Source organism: Drosophila eugracilis, unplaced genomic scaffold (assembly GCF_018153835.1).
Source record: "Drosophila eugracilis isolate 14026-0451.02 unplaced genomic scaffold, ASM1815383v1 contig_423, whole genome shotgun sequence".
Lineage (NCBI taxonomy): Eukaryota > Metazoa > Arthropoda > Insecta > Diptera > Drosophilidae > Drosophila > Drosophila eugracilis.
In genome coordinates this window covers 497,499-517,896 of record NW_024573287.1, presented here as the reverse complement: position 1 = coordinate 517,896, position 20,398 = coordinate 497,499, and the positions used below count along the sequence as shown (strand labels likewise).

Genomic DNA, 20,398 nt, shown 5'->3' with positions numbered 1-20,398 from the left:
AATACATTGTATCCTTGCAGGCAAAGTGCATACAAAATGGCAGTGAAATGTGTGGCTCTTGTTGTTTTCTGGGCTTCGGTCAGCCGCTTGGCTAGACGCACACTTGGCTGGATGGCCAGGATTTTCCCGGACGGAGTGGACTAGCTCAACCACTGCCCACGAAAGCAGCCCACTGAACTACCAAGCCAACGAACCTCGTTGTCATTGTCGTGACAGGAAATTAAGATGAATGTGGCGAGCAAACTGCAGTTTCTACGCCGGGCTTACGGATCCTCGACGCTCGGTGTCCTTTATGTTTCGTCCTCGCCCCGGTATTGTGGCCCTGCTGCCTTATTGTCGTTTTTCTATTCGGTTAGACAAGGGAGAGACAGACAGGCTGCCTCTTAAAATATTCATAACACAAACTGTTGCCACTATCTCCAGTGCAGACCGCAGCGGATGCAGGCGGACCGGGACAAATGGCATCGCTGGGAGTAATCTGGAAAAGCTGGGAAAGCGTGCGAAAGTTGCGCGTTTGAATTAATTGATTTTTATGAATTTGTTAAGTGGGTTTTTTCATGCCCCAGATACCAGATGGGAGTTCATGACTGCGAAAATGTTGGCTTTACAGAAAGTGCAAAAATATGTCACACATTAACAATGTTTTCAATGACAGATATTTACGCAATGTCAGTAATTTATACGGTTATGTATTCTGATAGTTTTTTATTTCAATTTAAATCATAAAGTCAACAGTGCCTATTCAAATAATAAAAGCTATCACTTTTAATCAATGTTTTATGCTAATTAAAGAACGGTTAATAAATAAAATTTGATTCGTAATAATAAAATGTGTTCACAAAGGAAAATAAAGACTAGTTTTTTGTTGTTCTTGAATATGTAAAAAAGAATTGGGTAAATAAAATAATTTGTTACCATGTTACAACTCAAAACTTTGTTCATTATTGTTAGATTTTTGCCTTTACATTTTTTACGGTAAAAGTGTTTAAATTACCTTAGACCTTTGAAATTAAACTTTCATAAAAATGGCAACCCCCGTATTCGTGTTTACCAATTTTAGGAAGTACATATATTATAAATGCTTTCATATATTTAAATGCATTGTTTGCCCTTGTTTACATCATTACCTGCGTTTAATAACCCCTAGTAAAGGCCGATTCCCCTGTCGTAGTCCTGAAAAAGTTGTCTCAATTATTTGAGGACAAGCCCATTACATCGTAAATGAGGCAATATTAATGTGAAACTTTCAAATGCTTTCGTTTGGCTTGGAACTGGAGGATAATAACTTAATTGAGCCATTGCACGCATGGGAGAGCTCATTTAAAAGTTGAGAAACTGTCATCGTCTGTGCTCCCGGCTAATCCCTGGTGCATATATAAGTCGGATGAGAGTAGACATTATTCAACAGTCTTTGCTTTAATATGGTTCGTTACGTGCCCCGTTTTGCTGACGGTCAGAAGGTGAAGTTGGCCTGGCCCTTGGCTGTTTTTCGATTAAATCATATATTCTGGCCTCTGGATCCTAGTACTGGAAAGTGGGCCAGATATCTGGACAAAGTTATGGCGGTTATGGGATGTTTGATTTTTATGCAGCACAATGATGCGGAATCAAGATATTTGCGCTATGAGGCTGCTAATCGAAATCTGGATGCCTTTCTTACTGGCATGCCAACCTATTTGATCCTTGTGGAAGCTCAATTCCGGAGTCTTCACATTCTACTGCACATCGAGAAACTTCAGAAGTTTCTTCAGAAATTTTACGCCAACATATACATAGATCCGCGAAAAGAACCGGAAATGTTTAAAAAAGTTGATGGTCAAATGCTACTAAATAGATGTGTTTCCGCAATGTATGGAGCAGTTATCTCCGGCTATCTAATCGCCCCCGTATTTTCGATTATTAACCAAAGTAAGGACTTTTTATACTCTATGGTCTTTCCATTTGACTCGGACCCCTTGTATTTATTTGTACCTCTGCTCTTGAGTAACGTATGGGTTGGCATAATCATTGATTCCATGATGTTTGGGGAGACTAGTTTGTTGTGTGAATTAATTGTCCATTTAAATGGTAACTATCTGTTGCTTAAACGGGACTTGGAGTTGGCAATTGAAAAAATTGTGGCTGCTAGGGATCGTCCCTATATGGCTAGCCAATTAAAGCAACTAATTATTAAAACTCTTCGAAAAAATGTGGCTCTTAATCAGTTTGGTCAGAAAATGGAGGCTCAGTATACTGTACGTGTTTTCATTATGTTCGCCTTTGCTGCCGGTCTTTTATGCGCTCTTTCATTTAAGGCTTATACGGTGAGCATTCAATAAAAACTAAAAGTCCTTTTCTAAGTGCTATATCGGTTTTAAAAAAAAATTTAAATACTTATCCAACAGAATCCCATGGCAAATTATATTTATGCTATTTGGTTCGGAGCCAAAACCGTGGAGATACTTTCCCTCGGACAGCTTGGTTCTAATTTGGCATTTACAGTAAGTAAAGCTATATATTATTTAAGCTTACATTATTTTTTATTACCACACAGACGGATTCTCTTAGCTCGATGTACTACCTAACCCACTGGGAGCAAATTCTACAGTACTCAACGGATCCCCAGGAAAACCTGCGATTACTGAAGCTCGTTAATTTGGCCATTGAAATGAACAGCAAACCCTTTTATGTGACTGGGCTGAACTATTTTCGCGTTAGTCTGCAGGCTGGTTTAAAAGTAAGTAAAAAGCGAGTTCGAAATCAATCCATTATCAGCTCTTTCACAGATTCTGCAGGCGTCCTTCTCATATTTCACATTTCTCACCTCGATGCAGCGTCGACAAATGAGCAATTAAATAATTCACATTTTTTTAATGCCACACTGATGCCTCCTTCTGCGACTCTAGTCCGCTGATACAAATGATTGCATATTAAAAGTCAATTATTGGTGAATTAATTTTAATTAAATTAAATTGATAAAAGGCGCTGGCTCACACGCATCATTGACTTTCGCTTCTTTTGCTCTTTTTCATGTCTGTGTGTGTTTGTGTGTGAGAAAGTGCGTGCATGTGGCAGAATGTGTGTGTGAGTGTGAGCCTGAAAATATGCAATAAAATATTCATGATTTCTGTGCAGCAAAAACTTGCAAAAAGTTAATAAAACTTTTGCCACTGCTGGTGGGTAATGAAATTAGAATATCGCAAGCATACCGAACGCAAAGAGTCTGAAAAAAATATATAAATTTTCAGCTTTTCATGTTTTGCCATCTCTGGAAATGATCAGCGGCCATTAAGCCTGGGTTTGGATGGCGTCTCTGGCGTAAGCCATAAATCTTGAACTTCGAGTAGTAGACTCTGGCACCCGCTGCCCTGCTCTTCCACCCACTATGTTTCAATTTCCTCTGGCACGAACATTTTGGTAAATTAATCCATTAAAGTTTCGCCATGAAAATGCACGAAAGTTTTCACATAAAAAGCCCATGCATCTCGGTCGCTCTGCTCTTACCGAGATTAGGCTGTCTCTATCTTCCGCCCATAACTCCCTCATAAGAGGAAGTCGAACTTCGACAGGCGTCGCGCTCATTGATAATTAGACCCTGTCGACGTCTCCATGGCCCTCGATTTCTGTCTTCGACCCGCCCCATTAGCCAATTTGTACTTCATTAGCGCCATGTTGTTCGACTTGGCTTGTGTGCCGGCCCTTTAACTGAACTGTTTGCAATGCCTCGGTTGACGACTAATGAGTTTTATTTACCCTGACCATTGGGTGAGAAAAGGGGTTTTAATGGCCTCTGTACAATATAATGGCCTTAAGTAACAAAGGGAGGCCTCCTAAAAATTATTGAAATAATTCAACATTTGTGTTAATTTTTATTCTGTTATTTTAATTATAGAAAATATCTCAGTTTTTTTTTGTAAGTAAGTTTAGATTCTAAATGGAAATATTTCTTGTTGGAAATAATAAAATTTAGAGAATGAAATTTTTCGCATAGATTCTACCCGGTTCTTAGTTGCAAAATACAGGACGTCAGATATCTTAATATGCACTGACTGAAACTTGCAATAATAGCGCTTAATTAGAACCGACAGTCTGGGAGAAACGAGTATTTGGGGGGTTAGAATATCCCAGTTATGCACTCACAATCCCTTATCGTTCCCACTGGCTTTGGTGAACTTTTGTGCTAACCACTGAAAATTTTATATTTATGCTTGTGTTGCCAAGTGAAGCCAAAGGCAAATGCACAAATGTACAGAGGGGCCAAAGTAAATGCAGGAAAAGTTTTTAGCTTGTAATTATCATTAGCGATATTGTGTCTAAACTTTTCAAGCCCCGCGCATGAAGCAACAGCATGCGAATAAAGTAAGAAAGGGATTTTACTACTTTTGCAGGGGTTCAACTTTGATTCGAAGACCTTAAATCAATTACAGCGAAAAAGGAAGGAACTTGTTAATTGCAAGATAAAGCAGCAAGGATTCTCTTTTATTTCAGTACCTGTCATGCAATACTTTCTCAACTGGCAACACGTCGTATGCTTAATTAATTTTAAATGCACTTTAAAAGTTTGCCCTGTTGAGAAATGTCGTCCTGAGAAAATAGGTGGCAGCATGGTATTTTCACCTTTAAGTCAACTTTCCCCTGGTCACGTTAAAACTAAAAATAACCTAGAAAAGGTCCTGAAGAAAGCCCATTCATGTGTGACTGCATTTGTCAGTCTCCGGCCCAGAGCCAGAATCAGGTTCCGAGTCCTGGCATTCGCATTCCTTTGCCCAGGTCCTGTGAGTTGTGTGTGTAATTATGTCTGAGATTATGCCCACAGCCACGACGGTGCTCCTACTACAGCTGTCTGTCTTTAATATGCCACCGCAGCCCTCCGTTCCTCATCACCCTCCTTTTTATTCCGCCTTATTTCTCAGCAGTGTTGCCAGCCAATGAAAAAGATCTTTCTAAAAATGTTAAGTTATAATATTATGCTTGTTAATATGTTTTTATTTTTAATAATTTACGATTTAAAAACAAGCAATACTTATTTTGTAATAGGACATATTTTTAAAGTTATTTTAAAGTTCATACTTTATATTTCCATACTTTATTTTAAGTATTCAGATTTAGCTTGGAATTCCAGCTAGCTTAGCAGGAGTATCTCTTAGGTTTTTTGCCTGTCGACAGCGTCAAAAGTTTCTGCGGTCTGCCAGCTCATCTCCCCTTGGCACCGCTGATGTGTTGGCATTTGCTTTTGCTTTTACTCGCTGGCTGCTTTAAGTGGAGGTCTTGAGATATTTTCAGGGCTTGCCTTCGCCACGCTGTTCATATGCAGTTCCTCTGACACACTGCAAGAAAATCGTGATATGCCTTGCTATATTTCTAATTTAGAAACTAGCTTAATATACGTGTTAATATAATATTAGGTATTAGGTATTATATTTTAATAGGTAACTTTATAATATTAATTATATTAATGTTTAATAAAATTACATTTACCTAGAAGGAAATATCTCAGAGGGACAAAAGATTCTTTAGCTGAATGTTGGTCAAATGGCTCTCATTAAAAGCCGGTAATCTTAATTGCAGTGTACTCTGCTTAAGTATTCTCATTTCCCTTTAGTTGCCGCTGCTGCTGGTGGGTTTTTGGCTTTTGCCTTGGCTCGTAAAGTCGCAGGAAGTTATTATCCTAAAAACTTTACCCCTGAGGGCAATACAAACAAAGGCGTAGCAGGGCAACAAAGCGCAGCATTCATGTCTGACTATGAAATGGCTATGGCTGCACTCGTCCGCCCACTGTACCACCCACATTCACCCACACATGCGTCTCTTTTGCTATGCATGAAAATAGAATGTCATAAAATTAGAACGATCATAAGAAGAAGAGCGAGGGGCCAAACACAACACAAAGAGCCCGGGAAGAGAAAGCGAAAGAAAGCGCTGCTCCTCCAGCCAGCTGACTTTTTTACTGCTCTTGGCGAAAAGTTGATGGCCAGGCGTCCTAGTGGCCGCCTTAACCCATTAAATTCTCTTTATTATGCCAGCAATATTTTCTCAAAATAAAAAGCAGGAAATTCTCAAGACATTATGACTTGAGAGCGTGATAATCGCATTGGGAAGCTGTACCAAGATGAAATTTTATAAAAAACTGATTTAATTGAGTTGTGGCTTAGAGGGCAGTGGAAAGTTTTGATTTAACAAGATTATAGGCACGGAACTTTAGGTAGTATAATATATATTTAAGATTAAGCACTTTCCATTCTTGGAGCTCAATCATTAAACTTCTAATTATTTAACGTGGTTGCTAAGTCCACAGTCTTCTTAAATTTAAACACACACATAAAATTATCTCCTGAGGTAAGTATACATATTAAAAGCCTTGTCACTAAAGCAACCCACTTAGAAAGCTGATAAAACCGGGAGGAACACAAGAGCTGAACCAGCTATTTCGTACTGGATGACGTTAGCCCATCTTTAGTTGCAACTAAAAAAGCGAATGCACTGCTTGCATAAATTAAATGTTTACGACTTCCGTTTTGTGGGCAGGTAGCTCTGGAGAAGCTTTGGCTTTAGTACAATTTGTGCCATTAAAAAACCAAATATATGTATATTCGAGCCCTTGTGTGAGAGAGATAGAGAGCCGAGGACGTTCTACGCAGATAGTTGGTCCTGGGATTATACGGAAGGACTCAACCGGTTGGCTCTCGGTGCGGGCTGCTCGGTGGCATGGTTAGTTGCCTGGCGCGCTAATTTTTAATTACGACCACTAAATATTCAATTTTTAGTTGCCGGCAAAGGCAAACACTTCCTCTACGCTGGCCGGGGCTTTTTGTTTTGCAGATTAACCGGTCTGTTGAGGAGGTTTTTCGGTGAGGGAGACTCTAGTTTCCTGTCAAGTGCAACAACTCGTTAGAATTGCAAATGCTGCGATTACTTTGAGAGGGGATGTAGTCTGGCTGTGTATATAAAATTAACACAATTTGAAAGGCTTTTTTACCTTCACGCTAAAGTTCATATGGCTAAAAAGCAAGCCCGTTTTGGTAAAGGGACATGTTTTTTGAAGGTAAGAAAATAGAAACAAAACTTCCAATATGTTGACATTGTAACTAGTTTTTTTTTTACTAAACCCAACCTTTATTATGCCTATTAAGATTTTAGAATTAGCAGTACATCCGCTTAAGAGTTTCCACGTCTTTTGGGCTCATTTGTGTTGCTTGGCCAATTTTCACATCTTTCCTTAAAGGAACAATGGTAGGCTTTCCGTTCTTTGAGAAAGCAAATGACTCATAGTGCATGATGCTGTCGTAGTCGTAGCCAAGTCCAAAATCTGTGATTCCATGGACCCAGAGTTTCTTGAAGTTGTGCTCATGACCGGACTTGATGTTTTCTGTAAGGATCTTTACATAGCTATCCCGTTGCGGATCATTTTGTGCGTGATAGAAGCCAAGTGAGTGAAGGAGTTCATGCTGTATGGTTCCACTAGACATACAACCTCTGGCCAGATTAAGAGCCTGATCAGATCTACCCAAGTAGCCAACATTGGACCAGCAACCCAAGCCCTTTCTTTGAATCAGCACTTGTGGTTCTCGTTGGTTTTCTGTCCGTCGAAATCTTACACACGTCTGTGATGATATTTCTAACATAGCACTTTCAATTCGAGCTTTGTCCCAGGAAGCTATGGTGAAGGTAAAATAAAATTAATTCTAACCTTAATACTATTATAGTTAAATCTTTTCTGCTTACATAATTCCTCGCGAAAGCTGTAAACTAAGGTACTCTTCTTCCAATAATACTCTGACCACGACTTTACCACTCGTGTTGCTGCGATTCCTTCAAAAAATTCCATCTGCTCTGGGATTAGTATTATGTCGTCCTCCTGGACTGGAGTAGAAGGACGAGCATTTGCCGAAAAACGTATAATGAAAAGCACAGCGAGTGCGAGGAATTGCATTTTGAAACTGATATAAAATGATCAAGAGTGAAAGGTTTTTATACATTTTCAGCACATATAAACGAAGAGAATTTCTCTAGATTACATCAGGAAAAATTTTCTACATTGCCAAATTTATTGATATATTTATTTCTACTTGGTAAAAACTTCACTTGCAGCTGGATTGTAAAGCATTATTTACACTAAGGGCCTACAAACATCTTAACATTCTGAAATTTCCTTGCAAATTAGTCGTAGATAAGGGCCCTTAGCTAGCTACCGACCATTCTGTCTAACCCAACGATTAGATATCACCTAGCATCGGCACCTCTAATTTAGAAATCGTAAATTTTAAAGATTAACCATTATAATAGACCAGGCTATTGCTCGTGTATTAAATTGGCTAGACAGTATTGAATGGGGTGTTAAACAGCCAACATGTATTATTACACGGTCTTATCTTTGATTTTGGTTGTGATTAGCGGCGCCTTGGCGGCTCCATCTGAACGGATTGAAACGGATCCAGAGCTGACAGCTGGATATATCGAGGGGGATATGGTTCCCAGTGGATCGACCAGGAATATTTGGCGCAACGAGACCTACCGTTGGCCCAATCGCATTGTCTACTATCACATTAACAGCTATATAGGTGAGAGTTGAGAAGTAATTGTTATAGAATATAAACTTATTTTTGATTTTGGATTCCAATAGATGAAGAGCATCGAAACCATATTATTAACGGTATTCGCAAAATCGAATCCATTTCGTGCTTGACCTTCAAAGAGGCCACCACGGATCAGAAATATTATGTGAATGTAACGTCCGAAGAGGGCGGTTGCTTCTCCTACATAGGTTACCTAAACCGAGTTCAGCAACTGAATCTTCAGAATAATGAGATAGGAGTTGGATGCTTTCGTCTCTATACGATTGTTCATGAGTTCCTACATGCTCTGGGATTTTTCCACCAGCAGAGTGCAGCTAATCGGGATGAATATGTGCAAATTGTGGAGGAGAACATTACCGAAGGCATGGAGTTCAATTTCGATAAATATACCGAGGAAACAGTCAATGACTTCGGCGAGACATATGACTATGGCAGCGTTATGCATTATGGTCCGTATGCCTTTTCCAAGAACGGTGAGAGAACAATAGTGGCTTTGGAGGAGGGCAAGGAAGATGTCATTGGCCAACGACTGGAGCTGAGTGAAACTGATATCAAGAAGTTAAACGCCATGTACAAATGCCCAACTGTTTAACAACCTTTATACTGCGTTTACCAGCGTCTTTTGCAACGTAATGATGATAAATTTCATTTATCATCACATTTTCGCCAAAAATATAATCTGTTTATTGTGTTGACAAATGCAATTAGGCGAATGTTCATCGCTGTCACTCGCTTTTAGATTAATTTTGACTTGGATTTTCTTTATTTTTGGGAGTGGGAGGGCATTGTAACTCTGATTGAGATTGAGGCGGTAGCCAGCGTCGCAATGGTAGAGGTCATGGTCGGTAGACCTTTGTTATGTTAAGATAAAAAGGAAAGGTAAGCGATGGCTGAAAAAATTTAATGAAGATAAATATGGCATGAATCCGGAAGTATGTTGAAAATTCTATATTGGTAAATATTTCTGCAATGCACCATCTAAAAATGGATGAAGATCTTATCTCGCTGGAAGTGGGAATTTCTAAAAGGCAGAAACTACCCTGAATTAAGATTACGTATACGAGCGCACATTTCGCAAGCAACATCCAACGATTAGATAACATCTTAGCGGTGACCATTGGTCAATTTAGCTGGCCATAAAAGCTTAACTGTGGCAAATACCATAAATTATCCATTGGCAAACTATACCGCTTTGTCACCTTTAAATTGCCGCTCTAAACAGTAATTTGACGACCGCGGACCCATCAACATGAAGACCTGTGCCTTGACTTTAGTGGTTTTATTCCTGGCCAGCTGCTGCTGGGCTGCTCCTGCTACTCAGCAGAGGATTGAAACCGATCCAGAGCTGACCGCTGGTTATATTGAGGGTGATATGGTTCCTAGTCTTGAGGGAAGGAATGGGCTACGAAATGAAACCTATAGATGGCCCAATCGAGTTGTTTTCTACTACATCAATCCGAATATTGGTAAGGTCATTGCTTTTAAAAGGTGTCTTATTATTACAAATCTCTATTTAATAAAATATTATTATTATTCATCAATCTAGATACCGAGCATCGCAACCACATTCTCCGGGGTATCCGCATCATTGAGCAAAGTTCTTGCTTAGTTTTCAAGGAGGCAACCACTGATCAGGAATATTACGTGAATGTGACATCGGAGGCAGGTGGATGCTTCTCATATGTGGGCTATCGCAACAGGGTACAACAACTGAATCTGCAGAACTATGCCCTGGATACGGGATGCTTCCGGTTGGGGACAATTGTCCATGAGTTCCTGCACGCCCTGGGCTTCTATCACCAGCAAAGCACATGGAATCGCGATGACTACGTCCGAATTGCTGAGGAGAATATAACGGAGGGAACCGAGGGCAATTTCAACAAATACGATAATGAAACCGTCGAGGATTATGGCGAACCCTATGACTACTCCAGCGTGCTGCACTACACGGCGTATGCGTTCTCTAAGAACGGCGAGATGACTATTGTGCCGCTGCAAGAAGGTGCCGAGGAGCTGATGGGTCAGCGTTTGCAAATGACCCAGTCTGATATTAACAAACTAAATGTCATGTACAAGTGTCCCAGACAGGTGTAATAAGTACAAAGAGTTATTAAATCAATCACAGATGATTTATACCAATTGTTTTAAATCTTTCGTTTAGATTTTACACTGAGGCAAGTGCTCTCTGATTAAACCTAAAAGAAATGAGTGAGGGTCAAGTCATGAAAAACCTAAGCCTAAGCAACCATTAAATTGAAGAACCATTTGGAAAGTCCTAAATATGTTTTATTCTCAACAACTAAAAGTATGCAACCATTATTGTTACGTTTCACTTTACGTTGAACTTTTAGGTATTAAGTAAAATGGGAAACTAACTTTCCAAAACGGTTTAGCTGGCAACTAAGACCTTTTTAAACCATTTGCTATGCATGGATGGTAAAAGCTCTCTATAAATTTTCATTTTAATTTTATGTTGGCTAGTGTTATTGCTCCGAGAATTATAGGCATGTCGTTTTAAATTTAAAAAACAGAGTATATTGCTTTAGTAATAGAATACAAAAGGCATGGATTAATAGCCGTTCAGTTTAGTTCTGTTATTGGCTTCAGAATGTATTCACTGACATGTACTCTTCTTCTCCTGTTCGCTCGACAAGTTTTCAATAAGCCCTTGGAGGATCCGGAACTTCGTCAAGATTATTATCAAGGGGACATCCTATATCAGCCGGTTCGAACGCGGAATGGGATTGTCAATAAGATTCTTCACTGGCCAAATGGAACCGTTCCATATATAATTGAAAAAAATGCCTTTGGTATGTATGTAATACAAATTAGAAGCACACTCACCTGACCAGAATATCGAAGACGACAGTCATCATCGGGAAATTCTTAGAGCCATATCCATCATAGAAGAAAACTCTTGCGTTGTTTTCGCGCCAGTCACAGAAGAAGAACATTCCAATGCCGTCGTCATAAGGTCAAACGGCTTCGGCTGTAATTCCGCTTATTTGGGCTACAGACAAATACAGCAAATCGTGAACCTTCAGATTTTCCCCATTGGCATGGGTTGCTTTCGTATCGGTTCCATAATCCACGAGCTTCTCCATATCCTTGGCTTTGAGCATCAGCATGTGGCAAATAATCGGGACGAATACATCAGCATCCAATGGGATAATATTCAACCGAAGTTCAACATAAACTTTGTAAACACAGACAATTCTACTCTGTGGCACGACTTTGGCGAGGGCTACGACTATGAAAGCGTTATGCATTATGTTCCCAAAGCGTTTTCCAAGAACGGCCAACCCACGATTATACCCTTAAGGGATGGGGCCGAGAATATGGGGCAGCGACTTTACATGAGCGAAAAGGATATTCGCAAGCTTAACAAAATGTACAACTGCCCTGGATATGTCTGAGAAAAAATATAATTTATTAAACGGCACAAATTTTATTCAATAAACGGTTGGAATTATAAAATTATTTTAGTCATAGATACATTGGATATTTTTCACCTCAGTGTAGAAACTACAAATCTAAGAGCCAGTTAGCAAAGAATTCTCTTTATTCGACTCTCTCTTAAATTATTTTGTTTACTACTCAATTAAGAGCTCATTGAGTGCTATTAATATTACTTTGGACTTATCACGTAGTCCCCGGTTGAGGAAATCGGAGATAACTCCTTCAGACGATAACGCCCAGAATTTGAACACCTTATAGAACACCGAACGATGGCCTGTATTTAGCACAACGATTACCAGTGTCGTGGTTGTTGGACAGATATCCGTTATCAACTGACAATTTTGGAGGAATTACTCATACATATTTAAGGAGCAGAGGTTTTAATTATATATTTGTTTTTGCTATTTTGCTGGGCACTTGAGAATCCAATCACTACTCCACTTCAATTTTGGGATTCTACATATGAAAGGCTATCAGTCACAGTTAATTGCGGCAATCCACATGACGTATGTTATAGATATTTATCGTTACCTTACATGACTAATGGAAGTTTTTCACCTGGGCGCCTCTTTCACAGGTGACATGACTATAAACCTTGATCTAATTGGACGTTCCGATTGTCATTATCAATTTGCGAAATAAGTTTTTGCCCGTTTATATCTAATCGTGTTTGTATGGCCAGCCATCAAGCGTATTTTATATTTAGTTGGTAGATTTTACGGGCTATTTTGTTAGTCTAGTTCGAGGAACCCAACTGGAAAGATGTCGAGGCTTGGAATAATATACCTGCTCCTGCTAAATGTGGTGCTTAACTCTGGCAAACCCATTCCAGGGGGTGTCTATGATCCCGAGGAGGGTGCAGGTTATGTGGAGGGAGATATGATCCTGACGGAGGAGCAGCAAAGGAATTTGGAACAAGGTGGTCCCAAGGCCCGCAATGGCCTTATCAACACGGAAAAGCGATGGCCCGGCAATGTGGTGATCTACAAGATATCAGATGACTTTGACACGGTGCACAAGAATGCCATCCATACTGGAATCGAAACCTTGGAACAGAATACTTGTTTACGGTTTAGGGAAGCCACTGATGATGATGCGGCCTACTTGACAGTTACAGCCAAAACTGGAGGTTGCTATACATCAGTGGGATATCAAGGAGCTCCTCAGGAAATGAACCTGGAAATTTACCCCTTAGGCGAAGGCTGTTTCCGGCCAGGAACAATCCTGCATGAGTTCATGCACGCCCTGGGATTCTATCACCAACAAAGCTCGGCCATTCGAGATGGTTACATAAACGTGGTCTATGATAACATAGTGCCTGGTAAGGAGTTCAATTTTGAGAAGTATGCCGACACAGTTGTGACTGATTTTGAAATGGGCTATGACTACGACAGCTGTCTGCATTATCGGCCTGGAGCCTTCTCTATAAATGGAGAAGATACCATAGTACCCTTGGATCCAACTGCAGAAATTGGACAACGAGTTGGCCTTAGTTCCAAGGATATAGATAAGATCAACATAATGTACAAGTGCCCCATTCAGGTGTGATTCAGAATCGGGAAGACTGTGTACCTAGTCAAATGTGATATATATACATATATATTTATACTTTTCAGCCACCGACTGAAGCGATTAGATCGGTTTTATTGATCTAAGCTATCATTGTCATTGCGGTCTGTACTAATATTAAACCATCGTAAATTAAAGCAATACCCCTTTATGACATCTCCTCTGATAACTTCTTATCGGTCGGGTGCAAAATGAAGGAGGGGGCAAAACCTATCAGTGTTTCGGGTTTCAACGCTCCGGAAATTCTGGCCCAAACCGCATTTCGTGTGCTCATGTGTCGAGGTCTAGTAATTGCGTGCTGCTAATGCGATTTATATGCGAGATGCAAATGTCTGGGGGAGCATCTGGGCACCATGGGAATGGAGACCAGCACCTAGGAGTGCCAGGACCTCGGCGCAGGCACTCAATTCTCGCATTTTGACAGCGCTTGTTAGACCATAAATTCGATTCTCGTTCGTTTCGTCGACACGCTTTGCTCTCTGCCCCTGCCCTTCGTGCATCCTTCCACCCCGAGTATCCTGCGATGTCTTCCTTTGCGCATTGTTTCATCCGAAATTAAGAACGGACCTCAGGAGTGGTGTGCGAGCATGTTTGGGGAAAATTACCATACACCAAGGAGCAGCGACAAATTTTCCAAAAGCATTTTACATGGCAAAATAAGATTGCACAAGATGGGTGATCGATGCAGTTTTAGGCCAGATGGTTCCCAAAATAAAATTACTATAATTTTTCTAGTTGGGTTTCCCGAAAAGGCCATTCTTGGAATTGCTTTGAAAGCTTATTGTGGTAAAGGAAATTTTAAGAAAATATTATAGGTATAATAAAAAAGAGTATATGGTGTAATTCATTGATGGTTTTAAAGAAACCAACCTTTTCAACCCACAACTAAAAATAGAGAAAGACTTCAAGATAAGCTTTTTTAATTAGTTCTTAACTGATGGTATCAAAATTAATAATGAGCTAATACTCATTATCAAGTATTGCCCATAAACGCCGCTGGCTTTAATTTCAATTGGCGATTAAAAGCCATTGAGATTGTATTAAGAAGGGCGATTTGCGAATTTTGAATGGCTGTTTACCCAAAAAATAGATTGCATTATATAATAAATATATAAGCAGTTCGACACTTTTTAAAACCATTCAGGCATGAGGTAATAAATCAAGTTGTTTTTGCTATCACTATCTAAAGTACTAGTCAAACAATATATACAGGTTTTAATTACTTTGAGAGATAAATAAAGGAAGTCTATTATGAATGAGGTAGTATGTTGACATAAGTTATTCATAGTTCTAAGACCGTTTTAATATATGTAACAAGATTTTGGTTAAAGAACATTTTGCATTATATATCTGTTGTTTAGACTAGCAAATCCGAAAGCTGAGTAATTCTAGACTTTGTCCATCTATAAAATAATCTTTATTAATTTTATTGGAGTGGAGATCGTAAATCACTTGAAGAGGGGGAATACCTTTTTCAAAGCTGACTATGAGTGCCTTACCGAATTTCGCAAGTTATCTAAATTGACTTCATCTGACTCTCCTGCAGAAGTATGCTTCATTTGTATGGCCTAATTGCCCTCAGCCTCAAAAAGGAGCCATAAATAAGGCTGCGTTTTCTATTGCATTCAATATGCAAATCAGCTGCAGGCAATACCAATTCCGCTGGCTCTTCGGGGGATCCGCGTTGGCCAATAATAACTCATGGAGAACAGTGCGCGTCCACAAACAGAAGCCAAACGGAAGTCAAACCCCCAAAAACCGAAGCCACATGAAATATGAAACGAATTGTAGCAATTTCCCCAAAGGCGCCAAAGCGCATATGTGACCGTACCGGAAAGCACAAGAGATCCTGGCTTCAAGATGGGCCACTGAACTACAGGAGCCGTGTCCTTTGGCCCCTGCGATTTATTGCTGACGAATGCGTATTCAATTTTAAAGCATCGTCGTCGTAATGATTTATACATTTAATTTTATTTTTCTCACCCAGCCGCTTAGCGGAAATGCGAAATCACTTGCAAGGACCTGCATCCTTCCCTCCACTCACCCTCGCCATTTTACGATTCATGTTTGGGCACAATTTCTCATCGTTCATATTTATGACTATGACGTCGTAAAAAATTATGCTTTAATTTGATTATGGTGCTGCGAAAGTGTGAGTGGTTGACGTAGCGTGATACGCAATGTGCCCGGCTATAAATTCGCAAAAGATTATTGGGTCAACGCGTGAGGGATTCTTATTTTGCAATAAGCCACAAGCATTGAGATTAAACTACTATTTTACTTTGTCAGTATACTGAAAATGATATTTTTAGTTTCAATTTCTAACAGTAGATTTAGCTTAAGTTAACACTACTTTATGAAATCTTTAACGAAACTTTAAGGACCTTATAGGCTATTTAGATACCTGATTTAATTATCCAACAACGAACTGGGTTTTATACCCAATTAAACAGAGTCAAAGGTTATCCTTATCCCGAATAAATTCAAATTTAAGCCTGTGGCTTTTCCATTTCGATGGTACGACAGCTTGAAATCAATTTTCTCTGCCCATGTTATGTATGTATGTCCCATAATAGGGATTGAGCTGGGAATTATCTAACCATTGCTATTATTGTGTGTCTATGCCATTAACAGAGCCATTATCCATTCCAAAAACCTTATCAGGGACAAACGATTTCGGTAAGCTACTTAACTGTAACTCAATCAAACGGCGAACTAATTAATTTGCATTTGCATTTCTTTGGCATCCTTTAAAGCGAACTCACTCCCTCTATACAGATACTCACACACACTCACTCATTTGCCAGGACCCTCCCACAGATGTATACATTTAAAATGGTTATTTTGGTATGGCCGCCTTTTGTGTGAACATTAAAATCTTAATTTGAATATGTAACCGCTTGTCTATTCCACTTTTAATCCCCCTTTAGCCCACTGCCCACCTGTGTGTCCCTGTTCGTCCTGTGGGGCTATCCATTTGTGTGTGTGAGTGTGTATTAGTGTTCGTGTGGGTGTTAGATTGTTTTCCACACACCTAAAACTAGACTGCTTTGGATGGGAGGCAGACTGCCGGCATTCATTTAAAAAGGTAATTTCGGCGTTGAGCTTATTATGCTCATTAAGTCATCAGGCGGCGGACGAAACGAAATGGGCCAGTACCGCGTCCTGGTCCTGCTTCTGCTCCTGGTCTGCGATAGGATCCTCGACCAGGACAACATTATAAAGTGCACGGCGACCGCAAAACGTGTGCACTCGTTTGCTGCTGTTGTTTAGCTCATTTCCTCTTTCATCCACTGCAAAGTTACCAGACTGTCTAGTAAATGAAAAGTATTATTTTTATTATTATTTAAATAAAAAGATGTTATAAAAATGTACATAACATAAGACATTTTTTATATAAACAAAATATTATATGAACTCAAATTTTGATAAACCATTATATTTATTTCCGTGTACTTACTGTCGGACTCCACTTCACTTTGCTCCTCTTGCTCTCCCTTTATTTTTTAGCAGGCACAGGACATCGAGCGTGAATTAATTTTTAATGATGTTGTGTGCGGTGCTGTGAAAACAGGTCCCATTTTGTTGCTATCTGTGTGCGTGTGGTGTGTCCTGCCCAGGATGTAGGTCATTTCAAAAAATTGTTTGCATTAAATTGCATTTGCGTTGGCCGTGCGATGACATGATGCACTATCCGCTATCCAGCAGCCGCCCATCAGCCACAAGTGTTTTTATATGCATCAACTGAAGGGGGCGGGTGGTACAGGTTTTGGTCCTGTGGGGTCAAAGGAAGGCGACAGGAGCAGGTGGCACCTCAACCGCCAAAGAGTGTGCGCCACGCAACCACGCACAACCATGTCACTGGTTTAGAGGTCCTGGGATGGGTACCAGATGGCGCTTGTTTAGCCATTAGCGAAGAGAACTGGTTGGAAACAGTGTTGCAGACACTTTATAAATAAGTTATTTAAAAATATATATAAAAAAAAATAAATTACAAAAACATGTCATTAAAAAATTCACAAACAATGCTTTTATGTGGGGTTAATATATTATTAAATAAAAAGGTATTAAAATAATATGTAGAACAAAATATATATTAGAAATTAAATTTTGATATACTTAGTTGCTTTTTATTGTTACCAAAATCTGAAGAAAAAAATCTGAAAAAAGGAGTTATTTTTAAATATTCTGAATTGCCAGCACTGACAGTGGTAGTGGGTCAACTGCCTAATTAAAAATATTATGTTGTGAAATACGTTATGACACCTCATGCACGGCAGAGGATTAAGTTACTCCACCTGCCGTGGTTTTCACTTTTAAAAATGTACCTTCTTTATGAATATCTTGATCTGGGAGCAAGCACTTAATTTACGTGATCAACTGCCGTGTTTAAAATTCCTTTAGTCCCGCTGGCAAAGCAATTAAGCGATTAATTCGCATTCATGCCACTCGATCTTCGGCCATATGACAGTCAGCGAATAAATCAAAAAGGGATTTTTATTGTGGCAGCCGCTGGCTATTGCCAACAGTTTGGTGGCCATTTTATTGCCAGGATACCGGCTTTGTTGCTGCTGTCGGCTGGTCCTCGTCGTTCTTTATTTTCTCAACTTTTTGTTCTTTGGCTACTTTGCTGCTTGGTGTTGATTCAATTGCAGGCAAACGCACGCACACGTTTACAGGGTTTATGCAAATGCAATAAATTACATTTTATTATGAAAATTTAAATGCCAAACCCCCCAAAGGGAGAGGTGACAATAACGAAAGGGTAGTAAAAATCCAATTAATTGTTATTTTATTTGTTTATTGTTTTCTGATTACGGTTCAGGCGAGACTGCATGTGAATATTTTTCGGCTCCGCTCCACATTTGATTTATTGTGCTGCATTTATTCTTATAATTTAATTAAAACATTTATGGTCATGGTATTAAAATGTATAATGTTGTTATAAATTTTCATAACAATTTCATCCGAATGCTTAAATATATCTACTCTCATAATTCTTGAGGGAAAGTAAAAACTACCCTAGAAAATAATAATATTATAGTCATGGCATATACTTTATAGCCATTGGTATTGGTAAACAAAACCTTTTAAAGTAATCCCTTTCTTTTGTTTAACGAGACAGCTTTTCAGCTAATGGCGAAATGCATTTAAAACAAATGATGTGGTTTCTGTTCTCACTCCCTAACAACTCACTTAAAAATTCCAGTAGCACCTTTTTTTATACCTTCATTTGAGTTGTCAGTTTCAACTCATTTATCACCGCCAAATGTCTCGCGTTGGTATTTATTTATACCTTTCCGTGGGGACGGCTTAGGTGGGTATACCGTGTGTGATCCTCCCACGTTCAACATTGCTCAGGTTGACAAGTCGCTCGGAGCAAGATAAATTATTATTTTAATTGCATTTAAATTACACGTTGCGTTGCACGGGGCGTATACGAAATAACCTACAAAAAGTCAAGGCTGCTACGCTTCAAGTGACATTACAAGGGGAGGGTACTGACCCCCCGTAGCTAGATTAACAGCAACCCATGGCAAGGGGACTTGACCAGCACCGTTTAGGGGATTTATTGAGACTTTTTATGCTCAGGCTTCATATTCTACTCTTTTCAAAGAGCTACATGAAATGAATGTATAACTTAAGGATTAGTTATTAATAAAAATGTTTAAGAATATATATGAAAAATCAATTATTGTTATTAAATTTTATCTTTCAATTTAATTTTACTATATAAAGACTTACTTATTCTCTCCACAAATACTTTCAGGGCATCTGAACTCCAACGAAGCGAATTTCCATCCAGTTTATTTGATATATGAGAGCCCCTGGGATCTCACCGCAGCCTTGAGCTACATTAATAAATGCTGGCATTGCTGGGGTCCTTAAATCCCGATTCACCTGCTCCGTCTGCTTTCTTTTTTATGCAGATATATATTTAATATACATTTTTCTGTGTGTTATAATTGCCAACCACCCGCGGCGACTTCAACTTTTGTGAACAATCTCGGGGAACAGTTGGCGGCTCCTTTCGGCCAGAAAGTGAGGCGGCAATTTATATTCATGAGTTGTTGTAATGCATGTACAAGTTGTTGGTGCTGCTTTCCCCAAGAGCATGCTTATTGTTATCCGTGAATTAACTTCTCTTATCGCGACGCCTGGGCCCCTTGTTCGCCGCTTTGATTTGCGTGCCCTGACTTGTGGTTTATATCGCATATTAAGCTTATTATGGGCCAAACACAAAATGTACCACTCGTTTCCCTTCACTTTTGTGTTCCTAAAACTCTGTCCTCACGCAGGAAATAATTGCCAAAATATAAACTAGTTATAAATTATTAGCCCAGCTCTGGCAAACGCATCTAAAGCTCCGAGTGACAACGGCAGCAGCAACGACAACTCCATATCCTGGCCAACAGGCAAAATGGCAAAGACAAGCTCAAGATGTAAGGGATAAGCACGGACACACATAGAGCTGTTGACTGCCATATTTTATAAGCCTGTGCTGTGTGTGGTTGAAATTTTAAACAAAAACCCAACTTACAAAATCACAGAGGGAGGGGATATTCTACTTAAGTTATTTCTGAAAAGGGAAGTCGGCAGGAAGCCAAGGAACGAAGCATCAATACGCTTCCTTATGGTTCAAATTGAAGTATTAGGGAAGTTCTTGGATGTTGTAACGTTAATCAAGTCAATGAGTTTATAGCCTTGGGGTTGGATAAAATAATAATTATAGTAGTGAATATCAGTTTTGATATAAGTATTTAAACGGTAAGTTGAAGAAGTAAAACGATTTTTTATATATTCTATATTTTCCAAGG

The 20,398-nt window shown here is 39.4% G+C and overlaps 6 protein-coding genes across 7 annotated transcripts; 5 read left to right on the top strand and 1 right to left on the bottom strand.

Moving 5' to 3' along the window:
- The first annotated feature begins 1,421 nt into the window (after positions 1 to 1,421).
- LOC108105154 (odorant receptor 35a) lies at positions 1,422 to 2,834 on the top strand. Its single transcript, XM_017211590.2, has 4 exons — positions 1,422 to 2,303; positions 2,385 to 2,480; positions 2,534 to 2,716; positions 2,766 to 2,834. The coding sequence occupies exons 1-4, from the start codon at positions 1,422 to 1,424 to the stop codon at positions 2,832 to 2,834; spliced, it is 1,230 nt and encodes a 409-aa protein (XP_017067079.2).
- Positions 2,835 to 7,118: 4,284 nt separating this feature from the next.
- LOC108105157 (zinc metalloproteinase nas-13) lies at positions 7,119 to 7,909 on the bottom strand. The gene is made up of 2 exons (XM_017211592.2): positions 7,702 to 7,909; positions 7,119 to 7,633 (listed from the first exon to the last, which is right to left on the bottom strand). Exons 1-2 carry the CDS (start codon positions 7,907 to 7,909, stop codon positions 7,119 to 7,121), a joined length of 723 nt encoding a protein of 240 aa, XP_017067081.2.
- Positions 7,910 to 8,314: 405 nt separating this feature from the next.
- LOC108105140 (seminal metalloprotease 1) lies at positions 8,315 to 9,296 on the top strand. The gene is made up of 2 exons (XM_017211573.2): positions 8,315 to 8,537; positions 8,600 to 9,296. The coding sequence occupies exons 1-2, from the start codon at positions 8,327 to 8,329 to the stop codon at positions 9,142 to 9,144; spliced, it is 756 nt and encodes a 251-aa protein (XP_017067062.1). The 5' UTR covers positions 8,315 to 8,326; the 3' UTR covers positions 9,145 to 9,296.
- A 471-nt stretch (positions 9,297 to 9,767) lies between these two features.
- Positions 9,768 to 10,681, top strand: LOC108105132 (seminal metalloprotease 1). Its single transcript, XM_017211565.2, has 2 exons — positions 9,768 to 10,018; positions 10,099 to 10,681. Exons 1-2 carry the CDS (start codon positions 9,802 to 9,804, stop codon positions 10,644 to 10,646), a joined length of 765 nt encoding a protein of 254 aa, XP_017067054.2. The 5' UTR covers positions 9,768 to 9,801; the 3' UTR covers positions 10,647 to 10,681.
- A 479-nt stretch (positions 10,682 to 11,160) lies between these two features.
- On the top strand, positions 11,161 to 11,968 carry LOC108105155 (seminal metalloprotease 1). Its single transcript, XM_017211591.2, has 2 exons — positions 11,161 to 11,362; positions 11,415 to 11,968. The coding sequence occupies exons 1-2, from the start codon at positions 11,161 to 11,163 to the stop codon at positions 11,966 to 11,968; spliced, it is 756 nt and encodes a 251-aa protein (XP_017067080.2).
- A 792-nt stretch (positions 11,969 to 12,760) lies between these two features.
- LOC108105141 (seminal metalloprotease 1) lies at positions 12,761 to 13,734 on the top strand. Of its 2 annotated transcripts, XM_041818970.1 has the most exons (2): positions 12,761 to 13,553; positions 13,628 to 13,734. In XM_041818970.1, exons 1-2 carry the CDS (start codon positions 12,774 to 12,776, stop codon positions 13,664 to 13,666), a joined length of 819 nt encoding a protein of 272 aa, XP_041674904.1. In that variant the 5' UTR covers positions 12,761 to 12,773; the 3' UTR covers positions 13,667 to 13,734. The 2 variants fall into 2 exon arrangements, with proteins under 2 accessions (XP_041674904.1, XP_017067063.2); XM_017211574.2 differs by having other exon boundaries at positions 12,761 to 13,734.
- Positions 13,735 to 20,398: the final 6,664 nt, after the last annotated feature.

What these genes read in the sequence shown, in the direction of transcription:
- LOC108105132 (XM_017211565.2), top strand. Translation starts at nt 9,802, where the DNA reads ATGAAGACCTGTGCCTTGACTTTAGTGGTTTTATTCCTGGCCAGCTGC. An exon ending in CTACATCAATCCGAATATTG is followed by an intron (nt 10,019 to 10,098) that starts GTAAGGTCATTG and finishes TCATCAATCTAG; the next exon opens with ATACCGAGCATCGCAACCAC.
- LOC108105155 (XM_017211591.2), top strand. Translation starts at nt 11,161, where the DNA reads ATGTATTCACTGACATGTACTCTTCTTCTCCTGTTCGCTCGACAAGTT. An exon ending in AATTGAAAAAAATGCCTTTG is followed by an intron (nt 11,363 to 11,414) that starts GTATGTATGTAA and finishes AGAATATCGAAG; the next exon opens with ACGACAGTCATCATCGGGAA.
- LOC108105141 (XM_041818970.1), top strand. Translation starts at nt 12,774, where the DNA reads ATGTCGAGGCTTGGAATAATATACCTGCTCCTGCTAAATGTGGTGCTT. An exon ending in TGTACAAGTGCCCCATTCAG is followed by an intron (nt 13,554 to 13,627) that starts GTGTGATTCAGA and finishes TATACTTTTCAG; the next exon opens with CCACCGACTGAAGCGATTAG.
- LOC108105140 (XM_017211573.2), top strand. Translation starts at nt 8,327, where the DNA reads ATGTATTATTACACGGTCTTATCTTTGATTTTGGTTGTGATTAGCGGC. An exon ending in TCACATTAACAGCTATATAG is followed by an intron (nt 8,538 to 8,599) that starts GTGAGAGTTGAG and finishes GGATTCCAATAG; the next exon opens with ATGAAGAGCATCGAAACCAT.
- LOC108105154 (XM_017211590.2), top strand. Translation starts at nt 1,422, where the DNA reads ATGGTTCGTTACGTGCCCCGTTTTGCTGACGGTCAGAAGGTGAAGTTG. An exon ending in TTTCATTTAAGGCTTATACG is followed by an intron (nt 2,304 to 2,384) that starts GTGAGCATTCAA and finishes CTTATCCAACAG; the next exon opens with AATCCCATGGCAAATTATAT. An exon ending in GTCTGCAGGCTGGTTTAAAA is followed by an intron (nt 2,717 to 2,765) that starts GTAAGTAAAAAG and finishes GCTCTTTCACAG; the next exon opens with ATTCTGCAGGCGTCCTTCTC.
- LOC108105157 (XM_017211592.2), bottom strand. Translation starts at nt 7,909, where the DNA reads ATGCAATTCCTCGCACTCGCTGTGCTTTTCATTATACGTTTTTCGGCA. An exon ending in CAGCTTTCGCGAGGAATTAT is followed by an intron (nt 7,634 to 7,701) that starts GTAAGCAGAAAA and finishes CCTTCACCATAG; the next exon opens with CTTCCTGGGACAAAGCTCGA.